Source organism: Eubalaena glacialis, chromosome 5, assembly GCF_028564815.1.
Source record: "Eubalaena glacialis isolate mEubGla1 chromosome 5, mEubGla1.1.hap2.+ XY, whole genome shotgun sequence".
Taxonomy (NCBI): Eukaryota; Metazoa; Chordata; class Mammalia; order Artiodactyla; family Balaenidae; genus Eubalaena; species Eubalaena glacialis.
This window is the reverse complement of record NC_083720.1, coordinates 89,942,325-89,957,361: the sequence shown is the minus strand read 5'-3', so window position 1 is coordinate 89,957,361 and position 15,037 is coordinate 89,942,325. Positions and strand designations below refer to the sequence as shown.

The window sequence follows — 15,037 nt, the reverse complement described above, 5'->3', positions numbered from 1 at the left end:
TTTAAAGGCAAATTGGAAGGAACAGAAAGATACAAAAGGAAACCACAGATGTCTAAGTAAAAAATGTATCGTAAGAATTAAGTAATGTAGCACCAATGTAACAAGGAGAAAAAGTGTTAGTTTTTGACAGAGAAATTGTTTGAAGTAATAATAGCTAACACGTATTGAATGAGTACCATGTATAGGCACTGTTCTAAATGTTTTACGTAGATTTACTCATTTAATCCTAACAGCTCTAGTGGTAGAGTCTAATTAATCTCTATTCTATATGATGAAGAAAGTGAGTCACAGAGGGTTAGGTAACTTGGCCACATAGGTAGTAAGTGGAGAGCTGGGATTTGACCAGAAGTTTTGGGGTTCTAGAGTTCACTCTTACCCACTCTGGCCTGCCTTAGATAAATGAACGCTGTGGGCAGCTGCCCAGGTTTCTGGCAGGGACGTAAGGTCCTCTGCATAGGGAGAGACAGGGTTGGAGGGACTGGGGCTGCGCAGGAGAAGGCATGTGTGGGGACTCTTGGTGGTGGCATAGCCTAGAGACATTGAAGAATCCCCACAGAGAACGAGGATTGATTTATATTATTGCATGTTGGGGAGCGTGCAATGTCGAACCGTCTCTACTGAATCTTTAGTAACATCTACAGTGCCCACTTATGCCTTTGACTCTGGTGGATATATTCTTTGGTGGATATGAAGATGTACTAAGCCTGACTTCCAGGTTAGAGCAGGCCAGCGATTGAAACTGAACCTGGGCAATTGGCAGATGGATTACACCAGGGTCATGTAGTAAAGAGATTCTCATTTTATTTGCTACTCTCTCTAGTCTTTTTCTGAGGATCACTTTTATTATTAAGATACAAATAAGCAGCAAATACTTTGAGTGAAGGCTCTAATATATCTGTAAGAAATAAGTAATGACTGATAGACAAGTATACACATCAATATTAAAAAAAGACATGTAAAAATTAGTTATGTTACAGATTTTTACAAATAGCAGTATAGAGTTTCTTGTGTTGTTATTTTGGACAAAAGGCACAGAAAAAAGTATTAGTTGCATATGATATAGAATTTAAATTGAGCAGCTTAAAATAATTTTGTCAGTTAAACTCAGCTTTGATTATAATTACTAATTAATATAAGCTTGCTACTATAAGTTGGATGTGTCCATAGTGGTAGGAAGGTGGTTAGGGTATAGTCATGCTTCATTATTTGGGAATGTGTATTAAAAGTCTTACAATTTTGAATATCTTTGGACCCACAAATTCTATTCCTAAGAACTGGTTTTAAAGAAATAATCACTGAAATGGTCAAAGACTTAGTCAAAGGATGTTCACTGTAGAATTGTTTATAGAAGCAAAAATTTTGGAAAAAACCCAAATTTTTGCAATATGATGGAATACTAGCAATCATTAAAAACAATGTTATAAGTGATTCACAATGTTATAAGTGAATATTCAAAATATAGGAAAGACTATTCAAAATGTATTAAGTGAAAAAATTAGATTATAGAACATCAGATATAGTAAGAACATATTGTCTTTAAAAAGTATACTTATATGCATAGAAAAAAGAGTGGAAGGACATAACCTAGAATGCTGACAGTGTTCAGCATTTATGGGTGAATTTTATTTTTTCTTTTTGCTTATCTGTGTTTTCTAAATTCTCTATAGTTAACATATACTATGTATGTAGTAATCAAGAAAGCTTCTAGAAAAAATTAGACCATTATGTGGGAATGATAGGGGCTGAGGTCATGTGTTAGGGAGAATTAGTTAACAATAACCAATTTAGTCATAAAGGGATCATTGTATTTTTCTCCAGAGTCATTAAACTATTTAGAGAAGTTCCAAGAAGACAAAATTTGGGCTTTGCAGTTAAAATGCAAACACTTCTGAAAGAGGTGATGTCCTAAGTATGTCATTTATATCTTCATGGGAGGGGGTTTTCTGGGGGTTTTCCTGAAAGCAAATAATGATGGCAGGAGAGAAGGAACTAGAGAATCCTTGGGGACTCGAGAGGAGGCATGAAAAAAGCACACAAAGAGGATGAGATTAGATTTGCTGGAAATAAACTTTATCCATCTCTTATTTTTTCTTTGGAATGATTTTGATCACCCAGAAGGTCTTCAATAGAAACAGAGCAAGCTGGAGAAGAATCCTGATACCTCTCAATCCCCCCGTTTATTCTTTACTTCTCGATCTTCCCCAACTCTTCACATTTCCTGTTACCTATTACAAATGTATTCTAGAGAGGTTATGGGGCAGCATGCTGTTTTCTGGGTGTGTTCTCATGGGATTTCAGCAAGAACCAAATTGCCAAAGACTGCTTTAAGTTTAGTAGGACATCCCTCGGCAAATTACCAGGGTAGAATTTTAAAGAACCTTGAAAATATTCTTTCCTCCCCTTTAGGCTTTCACCTGAGGGAAAATGCTCCCCATTGTTAAACTTAGTAGGTCTTTGAACTCACTTGTGGTTGCAGCTGCTGCTGTACCTTCAATCCCCCCAGGGTCAGTAAGAGGGTCTGGGTACCAGGTGCCATCCCTGCAGCAGGATTTAGCTGTAGGGCAACGAGGAAGATTTTCATTGTGTTGTTTCAGTTCGAACATCCAGGACCCGAAATCGCATTTACTAAATGTAAAAGGGAGGATTTGCTATGCAAATATACAGTACACTGCATTGCATTTGGAATTAGATATAGAAATGAAGTTCAAAGACTTGTTTAGTCTACTAGTACAACCATCAAGTCCAGGACTAATTTTCTCATATTAAGTTTTTCTTTGGCATTTAACCCATTCTCCTGAGGATTACTTAAGTGATTCTATATTTGCCTTCCCTTTTTGGCTGTAACAGCAAGGGTTCCTGGAATTTTTCTGATGACTTTCTTATGAAAAACTGAGTTCCTTCATAGGTATCCCCATGAAAATTGTGAGGGTCAGAATAAAGTATCTAGTCTGAATATGGTCTAGTACTATATTTAAATCTGACCAGTGGAAAAAATCCATTTTAAGCAGGAAAGAAACATTATTTTATCCCCCAAACAGATTAAATTATACAGATATTCTATGAAAAGAATGTAGATCTTTCTACCCCTTCTTGTTTGCTCTTGTTTTTGGGGCGATGATAGCAGTCATAGTGTTTGTGTGGGTATGTGGATGTTGTACGGGCCGTGAGGAAGATGTGTCAGAGGAATGGGGAGGGGAGCTCGGAGAGGAGGTGAGAAGAACTAAAGAAGTAAAGACTTAAGAATTAGATTAATTCCTTTAGAGATTCTCTTGCTAAGAAAAATTTCTAATGATGTATTGAATAGCATTCAACTCTCTTTGGCTTTTCTCTGTCACTACAATGAATATGTGTGCATGTGTACATCTATGGATACACACACACACATATCCTCCACATTAGGTATTATTTTTATTTAACAATGGATATTAAAATGATAAAAGAGTACTTACCAGTTGCAGGTCTGACCCCAGTGTGAGCATCTGTGTCAATGGAATTAGACTTAAAGAAGGGAAGACCTGCAGGGCATTGAAATTGATGTGTGAGACAGGAGGTTGTCTGGTTTTACAATGCTGTCAGTGGAGGATATCCTCAAGTAACCTATACTCCAGTCACAGGTGGATTTACCACGAAGGTAAAGCTTCAGGACCTCTCACTAGCATTGCCCCCTTCCGTGGCCCTCGAAGGCACCCTAGCAATGTGTCAAGTTTAAGGTATTTATCAGCTTAAAAATGTGTAATTTACTCTTATTTCTTATCTCATTATAAGTTATTCACTTTAATAACTAATTTTACATATCTAACTTTGTATTATTTTTCAAAGAAGGTCCCCAAAGCTTCTAGTTCCTTAAGGAGGGAGTTTGGCTACTGACATGAGTATTCTATAATGTCCATAGACCAAAAAGAGAACTTTAGACTGGTATTATTGTATTATTTCACAAAGTATAGACGTAGGTAAGGAGAGGTCCTTTTGAACAGAGGAAGGGTGGGAAGAAGGGGGTGGGTAGCCAGGAGACCATGCAGTTTTCAAATGTACTTAAATATGTTTCAAAGACAGATTTTACAGTAACACATCAGCTCATCAGCAACAATGAAATTTAAGAAAACCACGAGGAAATCTGCAATTATTTTTATAGATTACTTCTTAATCCCTGCTAGTTCTGGCAAATACCATACATGATTAAGTCACAGTACTTCAAGGGCATAGATGACCAAGCTTTTTCAATAGGTGTAGCTATTGCTTTTCAGAGTTTACTAGATTTGGTTGCTAAACCAAATTATTATTCAGACAAAAGGAAAAAGAATGAAGATGTGTTGCTTTTCCTGCTCAAAGTTTTGAAAAAATGTATGTTTCTTGTTTTTATTTTCCCCCAAATAAAGCTTTTCTCTCTGTTGCTCAGTCATGAGACTTTGGATGAATCTTGATTTTAAATCCACTAGTCTTAACATGTTTCCTTTGCTGGTCTCTAAATGTTCCCCATCGTAGGACTCTTACCTGATTTGGCTGTTGTTGGTTTAGCAGTGTTGCCTGATCTGGAACCAGCTTTGTTGGAGGAAGTACCAAAGCAGGGTTGAGCTGCATCTGTGATACCAAATTTTTGCAGAAGCAGGGATGTGTTTGAGGTTTTGTATCCATTTATTTCCAGGAGGTAACAAGTTGACCCAAATGCAAAAACATCTGTCTTTAGCCTCTGTGTGTTTTGGAGCAGTTTTAACTCTGTGGAACATTTTGTGCATGACAGGAGATGGAATTGTGGAGCGGAAAATTGCCAGACCAGGAGGGGTGCTGTGGGGAGGGACAGAGGATGAGGTAGGGCACATGGATTTCTGGTGGTAGTTCCTAGGTTCCCATTTCTTTTCTGAAAGTGCTTTCCTCCTTTTCCAGGACATGAAATATATAGTCCACACCTTAGCTCTATACACATTTGCTTTTTCCCAAAGCTTGAAGGTAAGCTGCCATGATTTCTACTGCATTTTCACAAAGCTCCTAATTTTACCTCGTGCCTGACAAGTCACTTCCTGTAATGGAAATTCTGTCCCCTTCCTGGCCAGGGTATTTGCCTAGTGTATTAAGAATAACTGAATTTTAGGGGTAAAAATCTCCTTGAATCCATATGATCTAGTTGTACTGTTTTATAGACGAGGGAAGTGAGAAGCAATGTCACCTGCCAAGGTGATATTTTGAGTTGCAGAGCCTGTACTGGGATCCCTGCAAGTGCTTTTAGTCCTTGAAGAAATGAATCCTTCTATTTGTTTTTCTTTGTGCTGCATCTGCATTCAGGTGGAAGCTCTCTGGCCAGGTTGACTCTGGTTGGCATTTGCTCCTGGCTGCATCCCCAAGGGCAGTGTGCTGGGGGCTCCCAGCACTGCATTAACCCTTGGGTCGCTTGGATATATCCTGGAGCTACCAATGACTCTTGATTTCACTTTGGTCTTTTCTCTCAGTTGTAAGAGGTAAGATTGGCACTATCTGTCCTTAGGGGTCCCTTTAAGCCTTAAGATTATGTAAGTATAAATTCTGCAAATGTGTTTTCATCCACTACGATCCACTGTCAGCATGGCAGTCAGAGGGATCCTTTGAAAACAACAGTCTGGTGTGTTCACGTCTTTGTTCAATCTCTGCCTTGACTTCTGTTTTCAGCCAGGGACAATACAATGGCCTAAAATGCCCTCAGGCCCTGGGCCCCCAGTGCCTCTCTGACCTTCCATCCTACCTCATTTTCTCTTGTTCACTCTCCTACTGCTATTTAGGCTCCTTGCTGTCTCTGGGACACTCAAGGCCGATTCTTGCCTCAGAGCCTCACCTCCACCTGTTCCCTCTGTCTGGAATGCTTTTTTCCCCGTCATTGGCTCACTTCCTCACCGGCTTCACGTTGTTGCTCAAGCTCACCTTCTTTTTGAGACCTAGCCTGACTACTCTTCTGAGTATGCAACCTGTCCCATCTCCAGTGCGTACCCTATTCCCAAACTTTTGATTTACTGAAAACAATTGCTAGGCTGCTTTAAGTGTTCGCATTTGCAAATCGATTCATTTTATATACCTTTATGATAATTCAATAAATTCATGTACAAATAATTTTTAAAAACCTTGTCTATGTGTCCTGAGTTTTATTTGATAAATACCAATACTATACCTAATAGACATTTTAATGTTACTTCCCACATTCCCTGCACCACTGTTTCTAACTGCGCTCCCAATCTGCATTAACCTGCACAGTACTCCTCAGTCCACTTTGAATGATAGCTGTGCTCCAGGAAAGTTTTATTTGTCTTGAGTCTTTACAAATTTTATGGTAATTTAAATTCACTAGAGACACCTTATTTAGAAGAACCTTTTGGCAAACTTGTTCGGTGAAGCGCAAAATCCATGTTTTACAAAGAATTTAACTTCCTAATTTACCTTGTTTAAACATCACATTTTTGTAGACAACTTCTTTAAAGGACAAATGTATATTTGCAGTGAAATAAGAAGGAGGTTGGTTATTCATGTTTTGTTCCATCCCCTCCCAAGATCACCCTGTTCAGGTCCTTCATAGAACTAATCATGGTTATAATTTATAATTTAACATTAAAAATATTTTTTAGTATCTATAGCCCTTGTAAACACCATGAAGGATCATGCCTTTTTTTCTTACCATTGTATCTTCAGCAACTAGCACAGTATATGGTATACAGAGAGTTTTCAATAAATATTTGCTGATTGTATAGATGAGTAAGAAAGTGTTAAGTGAGCTTGAGGCCTAACTGAGAATGGTTTCTTTTTGTTCTGCTATTTCATAGTAAATATTTAAAATTTTTTTCTTGTTGTCCACACTGAAGCATCTCAAACAAAGGGAAATTCACTTAGAGACCCAAACCACCCATATTATGTCTATAAAATATTGAAGGACAGTTGGAATACATGTTTGAATACTAGTGCTCTTTTTTGTTCAAAAAACTGTTATATATGAACATGTTTTGTGATGAAATGTTCTAAGTAAAAAATATTGACTGCTTTCTAATATTCCCTTACTATTGCACAGTTTGGTAGACCTTTTAGAGTTTATACAATCTAGATGTTTCGTGCTTCCAATTAGAAAAATCAGAATGTTTTAGTTTACATCTTTGGTCATGAGAAAATAATTAGTTGGCAAGAAAATCTTAACTTCTTTTTGGAAGTAGAATAATTATCCACTTTGAGCAGACATAATCTAAAGCATTCCTTTTTCTCCTAATTTCTACCCTATTTCTCTGCCAAAAATAATCAAAATTAATTTATTATTCAAAATAAATCAAATAATCAAAAATGTATTCAAAAATAAATCAAAATAATAATAAAAATTAATTTATTATAAAATTAATCCACTCAATCCACGATAGATTGGATGCATTTTAACAATATAAGTACATTGAAATATGCACTAATACTTCATTAGTTTAGCATCTTTCAACTTGGAAAATAAAAACAGGAAACTAAAAGAATGGGTCACGGAGCAGTTTTAGCAGAGGGCAAGGAGAGAGAGAGGTGCAGCTAAGGCTGGTTGGTTCATAAAATATACATTTTGCACTTACTGGTAATGACAGAGTTGATCCTAGAAGACAAAACAGTAGAATCGTAGTCTTCATGTTCAAATTACTACCTGAAACAACAAAATAGTGTTATTCTTTCACTCTATTTTTTTCTTTTTGAGACAAGGTGGTACTTGAAAAAAAAGAATGCTCTATTTGAAACATGGTCATTTCTGTTACCTTTCTCTTCACTAGGCAAAATGTACAGGTGAGACAATATGCAAAGTCCAGTTGATTTCTCTAGTTTCTATGATGAAAAATTTTACCCTTTGATGAGCTGTGAGTTTGTAGGAGGAATTTAAACTTGACTCCAGGAGGCTGGCAACTGAGGGACCAATCAGGACTTAGCTGTCTGTGAAATCATTTGGTTTCTTTCATTTCCCAACACTTCATTAGGTGAGTTATTAGCTGCAGACATCATATTACCCAATGTCTACCATTTGAATAGAGGGTATTTCAGGAAGATATACCTTGTGTAATTAAAAAAAGGTGCAGACAAGGAAAAATTACAATCCTTCTTCACCTCCATCTCCTTCCCAAATGACTTCCCAGACGTCCCTATTTTATCATGTATACATGATAAATCAAACATCAAAATATAACTGTGTATGTTAAAAAATAAGACCTATTATGTTTATTGCTCTGCAATTTACTTTTTTACTTAAGAAATAATGGATGACCATATATGTCAGTACAGATTTATTTCATGTATTTAATGACTACATTTTATTACATTTCCTTTTGATGGAAATTTAATCCATTCCCATTTTAGTTTGTAATTATAAAAGTGGTACAATGAACATCCTTATAAAATTTTTTCACACATGTGGGAGTATTTCTGTAGGTATTATTCCTAGAAGTACTGTAGTAAAGGATATGTATGTTTTAAATTTCAATAAGTATGGCCAAATTTCCTTCCAGAAAAGTTGAATGGTCTACTTTATTTTAAACGGGGAAAAATCTACTGTAAGCTAAGCAAAATGCAGGGATCCACTGAGGTTTCTTTCACAGAAAGAACAATGAGGTGCTCACCATAGGTTTTCAGGCTTCCCCTGGAGTTTTTGAGATATGCCTCTTAACGATTTATATATGGAGGGAGGTGGGGTCTGTTCAACAAATTTTGAGTCCAATCAAAGATAAATCTGTGTCATGCCAGGATTTCACAAGGAAGGCCATCTTAGTTCCTATTTTTTGTTGGCCATGCTGTGCTGAACAGGGATCGAACCTGTGCCCCTTGCAGTGGAAGGGTGGAGTCTTAACCATTGCACCACTAGGGAAGTCCCATGGAAGGCCATCTTAGATTTGGCTAGTTTTAGGATACAGAATGTCTGTCTGAGACGATGAGTTGTTCCCAAAACCTTTTCTGTAACTATTCATTACAAAATCAACTTTTGTTACTGTCTGGTAAGAATGGGGGAAACACAAAGGTTAACCTGTATGTGCTTGGTAAATGTAATCCTAGGAGTATTCACAGGTACGAGGGGGAGCGTGGTTAATTTTGTTGGGGACAGAGAGCAGAGAAGCCCAATAGAGGAGGTGACCTTTGAACTAGGTTTTGAAGAATAAAAAGAATCCATTAATTAAGAATGCAAGGAGAGCAGAACAAGTGTTTATATATGAAGGAGAGATGTTATTGTTGCTTATCCCTGGAACAAAATGAGGTGAGGCTAGCAGTGAAAGATAGGGTTGGAGAGATACCTAATTTTAATCACCTGTAGTATTTTTGATTGTTTGCTTCTATTATTTATTTTGGCTCTTGATCAGACATTATCTCACACAGCTCCTTCATTATTTCCTAATTGTATGTTTCTCTTGAACTAGATGGAAAGTTCCTGGGGCCTGGTTTTATATTTCTTTAGTGTCTTCTATGTTAATATCTTTGTAGAGCAGCAGATAGTCACTGCATGTTGATGGATAAATGGTAGAGGTATATACTATAGGGAGTTGGAGCAAGGTGGAGTTCAGAGAAGAGATGGGACTTTAAGTGGATTTGAAGGATATATATGATTGATGGGACAGAGAATAGCATGGTAAAGAGGGTGAAATTAAGAGGAACAATGAAACATAAGAGCTGAAGTATGTGGAAGGGAAGCAACTTTATGTTCTCACAGGCTTTCATAGACATATTCATTCATTCTTTTACTCAGTCAATTCATTCTTCCAACCCATCATTTAGCATATATTCACTCTATGTTCTGCCAGCATTGTTTCAGTTCCTGGGAATAAAACAGTGAATGGAAGGGGCAAAAATCCTTGCCCTTAAAGAGCTTACATCTTGTGGGGGAACATTAAATAGTCAAGCCTCATTGCGTTGGGGGGAGCCCACCACACTGGGGAATCCCCTCTCCCCTGGGCATTAGTTTCAGTGAATGTGTAGGGGGAGGGGCTTCCTTAAATATATATATTTTTTCTGTTTTGGAAGAGGCAGAGTTGAATTTTATGCCACTGTTTTTCCTTGGCTTAGGTGAGGAGACAGGTTCTATTCCCAATCTAGAGTATGGTGCTAATGAATAGCTCATTTGAATTGAATCACTGTGTGACTGTCTGGACATCAGGTGATTCAGGGAACTGACAGTGCATCAAATGCCTGTTGCAGACGTGTCTCCAGCCCCAAGCTAGAATGGGACACGCCCTAGCTTGAAAAATGAGCAGTCAGTAGACTTTGGCCAAAATAAACAAGGGAAATTAAGAAGGGTGAGTAATTTCTTAGACAAGGAATTTTAAGTTTGAAAGCTGATAACTTGCAATAATATAATTATGGAGGTGTGTGTCAAGAAATATGTACTATAAAAGGGAAAAATTCCTCAATCATTCCAAAACTGAGAGACATCAGCAAAAACAGTGAGGTAATTTATATTTCTTAAATGACTTATGATATCAGGATTCATTAAAGTGTTTTGTGAACTACAGGTGACATCTAGCCCTGTAGGTCTAGACATTTCTTGATGTTTCTTATTGGTTTTAGTTTTAAGTTTCTTTGGTTTATGGAATCTTTTGAGAATCTGATTGAATCTATCCACCATCTCCTCAGAAAAAATGCACATATGCCCATGAACACAATGTGTATCAGACAACACACGTGTTTCATGGATCTCCTGAGAGCCTAACTGTGAAGACCCAGGTTAAGAGTCTCTGGTTTAGAAGAATCCTGGTGAAACCTCTTTTGTGTGATCCCTGAACTTTCTAGGATTTCTCAAGCCAAGTAATGTACCCTCTTCCCAACTCCATTACACCCAATGGATGTGGGAAGATAGGAATTACCCAGACCCAAGGCACTCTTTGTGAATCCCAGTCTAAGAGGACCCGTTTGGCAATGAAAAGATAAAGTAGACTGGAAACCTCTTTTTCTCCTTCTACCACTTGATCATTCACTCACAGTATTAAAAGGATTTGAGACACACGATTGCTATTTATTATTGTGATATTGTGATAGCGTGATTGAATAATTAAGTAAATTAATAGTTGGAAACTGCAGTCAGCATTCCCTGGTGCATAATAATTCCAACAACACCTATTAAACATAAACCTAAATTGTGCTAGCCCAGGCATTGTACTAGATGCTAGGGTACAAAAGTGAATAAGACAGAATACCTGCTTACATTCTTATGGGAAATACAGCCAGTATCAATCACTGTATAATGTGCAGGTGAAATGGAAGTATGCACTGGGGGTCAGAAAAGAGCCTTAGTGGATTTTCATCTTGTTTCTCTAAATTTGTTCATGATATTCCCTCTGCCTGGAGTCTCCCATTTCATCTCTGGCTGTCAATGTTCTACTCTTTCTTAAAGATCCTTCTTTATGCTACAATTGTCATTGTCTTTCTTCCCATAATTTGGAGTCAGGCTTTCTTTTCCTTCCCTGAAACTCTATTTTAACTAATGAATTTCTTATTTATTTTATTCTACTTTGGCTGATGCTATTGTTATTTGTGTTCTTATTTTGAGATATTAGATTTAAAGGAAGATCTTGTGTCTTGTTCATTTTGTATTCTTTGTACAACCCAGCAAAGTATCTTGCATGTGGTAGAGCAATAAATATGAGTTGAATTGAGTTATCAGTTTGTAAATTTACAAAATTCTTTAAAATTGTTGACCAGTTCATACTACCCAGAGGAAATTAGGAAATATGCTTGAAAACCTTCTGTAGAGCCACTTTTTTTTTTTAAACATCTTTATTGAAGTATAATTGCTTTACAATCGTGTGTTAGCTTCTGCTTTATAACAAAGTGAATCAGTTATACATATACATATGTTCCCATATCTCTTCCCTCTTGCATCTCCCTCCCTCCCACCCTCCCTATCCCACCCCTCTAGGTGGTCACAAAGCACCGAGCTGATCTCCCTGTGCTATGCGGCTGCTTCCCACTAGCTATCTATTTTACATTTGGTAGTGTATATATGTCCATGACACTCTCTCACCCTGTCACATCTCACCACTCCCCCTCCCCATATCCTCAAGTCCATTCACTAGTAGGTCTGTGTCTTTATTCCCATCTTGCCACTAGGTTCTTCATGACCTTTTTTTTTTTTTCCCTTAGATTCCATATATATGTGTTAGCATACTGTATTTCTTTTTCTCTTTCTGACTTACTTCACTCTGCATGACAGACTCTAACTCCATCCACCTCATTACAAACACCTCCATTTCATTTCTTTTTATGGCTGAGTAATATTCCATTGTATATATGTGCCACATCTTCTTTATCCATTCATCTGTCGATGGACACTTAGGTGGCTTCCATGTCCTGGCTATTGTAAATAGAGCTGCAATGAACATTATGGTACATGACTCTTTGAATTATGGTTTTCTCAGGGTATATGCCCAGTAGTGGGATTGCTGGGTCGTATGGTAGTTCTATTTTTAGTTTTTTAAGGAACCTCCATACTGTTCTCCATAGTGGCTGTATCAATTTACATTCCCACCAACAGTGCAAGAGTGTTCCCTTTTCTCCACACCCTCTCCAGCATTTATTGTTTCTAGATTTTTTGATGATGGCCATTCTGACCGGTGTGAGATGATACCTCATTGTAGTTTTGATTTGCATTTCTCTAATGATTAATGATGTTGAGCATTCTTTCATGTGTCTGTTGGCAATCTGTATATCTTCTTTGGAGAAATGTCTATTTAGGTCTTCTGCCCAGTTTTGGATTGGGTTGTTTGTTTTTTTGTTATTGAGCTGCATGAGCTGCTTGTAAATCTTGGAGATTAATCCTTTGTCAGTTGCTTCATTTGCAAATATTTTCTCCCATTCTGAGGGTTGTCTTTTGGTCTTGTTTATGGTTTCCTTTGCTGTGCAAAAGCTTTTAAGTTTCATTAGGTCCCATTTGTTTATTTGTGTTTTTATTTCCATTTCTCTAGGAGCTGGGTCAAAAAGGATCTTGCTGTGATTTATGTCATAGAGTGTTCTGCCTATGTTTTCCTCTAAGAGTTTGATAGTGTCTGGCCTTACACTTAGGTCTTTAATCCATTTTGAGTTTATTTTTTTGTATGGTGTCAGGGAGTGTTCTAATTTCATACTTTTACATGTACCTGTCCAATTTTCCCAGCATCACTTATTGAAGAGGCTGTCTTTTCTCCACTGTATATGCTTGCCTCCTTTATCAAAGATAAGGTGACCATATGTGCGTGGGCTTATCTCTGGGCTTTCTATCCTGTTCCATTGATCTATATTTCTGTTTTTGTGCCAGTACCAAACTGTCTTAATTACTGTAGCTTTGTAATATAGTCTGAAGTCAGGGAGCCTGATTCCTCCAGCTCCATTTTTCGTTCTCAAGATTGCTTTGGCTATTCGGGGTCTTTTGTGTTTCCATACAAATTGTGAAATTTTTTGTTCTAGTTCTGTGAAAAATGCCAGTGGTAGTTTGATAGGGATTGCATTGAATCTGTAGATTGCTTTGGGTAGCAGAGTCATTTTCACAATGTTGATTCTTCCAATCTAAGAACATGGTATATCTCTCCATCTATTTGTATCATCTTTAATTTCTTTCATCAGTGTCCTATAATTTTCTGCATACAGGTCTTTTGTCTCCTTAGGTAGGTTTATTCCTAGATATTTTATTCTTTTTGTTGCAATGGTAAATGGGAGTGTTTTCTTAATTTCACTTTCAGATTTTTCATCATTAGTATACTGGAATGCAAGAGATTTCTGTGCATTAATTTTGTATCCTGCTACTTTACCAAATTCATTGATTAGCTCTAGTAGTTTTCTGGTGGCACCTTTAGGATTCTCTATGTATAGTATCATGTCATCTGCAAACAGTGACAGCTTTACTTCTTCTTTTCCGATTTGGATTCCTTTTATTTCTTTTTCTTCTCTGATTGCTGTGGCTAACACTTCCAAAACTATGTTGAATAATAGTGGTGAGAGTGGGCAACCTTGTCTTGTTCCTGATCTTAGTGGAAATGGTTTCAGTTTTTCACCATTGAGGACAATGTTGGCTGTGGGTTTGTCATATATGGCCTTTATTATGTTGAGGAAAGTTCCCTCTATGCCTACTTTCTGCAGGGCTTTTATCACAAATGGGTGTTGAATTTTGTCAAAAGCTTTCTCTGCATCTATTGAGATGATCATATGGTTTTTCTCCTTCAATTTGTTAATATGATGTATCACGTTGATTGATTTGCGTATATTGAAGAATCCTTGCATTCCTGGAATAAACCCCACTTGATCATGGTGTATGATCCTTTTAATGTGCTGTTGGATTCTGTTTGCTAGTATTTTGTTGAGGATTTTTGCATCTATGTTCATCAGTGATATTGGCCTGTAGTTTTCTTTCTTTGTGACATCTTTGTCTGGTTTTGGTATCAGGGTGATGGTGGCCTCGTAGAATGAGTTGGGGAGTGTTCCTCCCTCTGCTATATTTTGGAAGAGTTTGAGAAGGATAGGTGTTAGCTCTTCTCTAAATGTTTGATAGAATTCGCCTCTGAAGCCATCTGGTCCTGGGCTTTTGTGTGTTGGAAGATTTTTAATCACAGTTTCAATTTCAGTGCTTGTGATTGGTCTGTTCATATTTTCTATTTCTTCCTGGTTCAGTCTTGGCAGGTTGTGCATTTCTAAGAATCTATCCATTTCTTCCAGGTTGTCCATTTTATTGGCATAGAGTTGCTTGTAGTAATCTCTCATGATCGTTTGTATTTCTGCAGTGTCAGTGGTTACTTCTCCTTTTTCATTTCTAATTCTGTTAAATTGAGTCTTCTCCCTTTTTCTCTTGATGAGTCTGGCTAATGGTTTATCAATTTTGTTTATCTTCTCAAAGAACCAGCTTTTAGTTTCATTGATTTTTGCTATTGTTTCCTTCATTTCTTTTTCATTTATTTCTGATCTGATCTTTATGATTTCTTTCCTTCTGCTAGCTTTGGGGTTTTTTTGTTCTTCTTTCTCTAATTGCTTAAGGTGCAAGGTTAGGTTGTTTATTCGAGATGTTTCCTGTTTCTTGATGTAGGCTTGTATTGCTATAAACTTCCCTCTTAGAACTGCTTTTGCTGCATCCCAT

The 15,037-nt window shown here is 37.2% G+C and overlaps 1 protein-coding gene across 1 annotated transcript in view; it reads right to left on the bottom strand.

The window, feature by feature from the left end:
* Positions 1 to 7,601, bottom strand: part of AMTN (amelotin) — a 28,570-nt gene extending 20,969 nt beyond the window's left edge. The window contains exons 1-4 of the mRNA XM_061191018.1: positions 7,548 to 7,601; positions 4,492 to 4,578; positions 3,450 to 3,515; positions 2,465 to 2,554 (exon numbers count right to left, since the gene is read on the bottom strand). Coding sequence (XP_061047001.1) covers positions 2,465 to 2,554; positions 3,450 to 3,515; positions 4,492 to 4,578; positions 7,548 to 7,601 — 297 coding nt within the window. The remainder of the gene's footprint in view (positions 1 to 2,464; positions 2,555 to 3,449; positions 3,516 to 4,491; positions 4,579 to 7,547) is intronic.
* Positions 7,602 to 15,037: the final 7,436 nt, after the last annotated feature.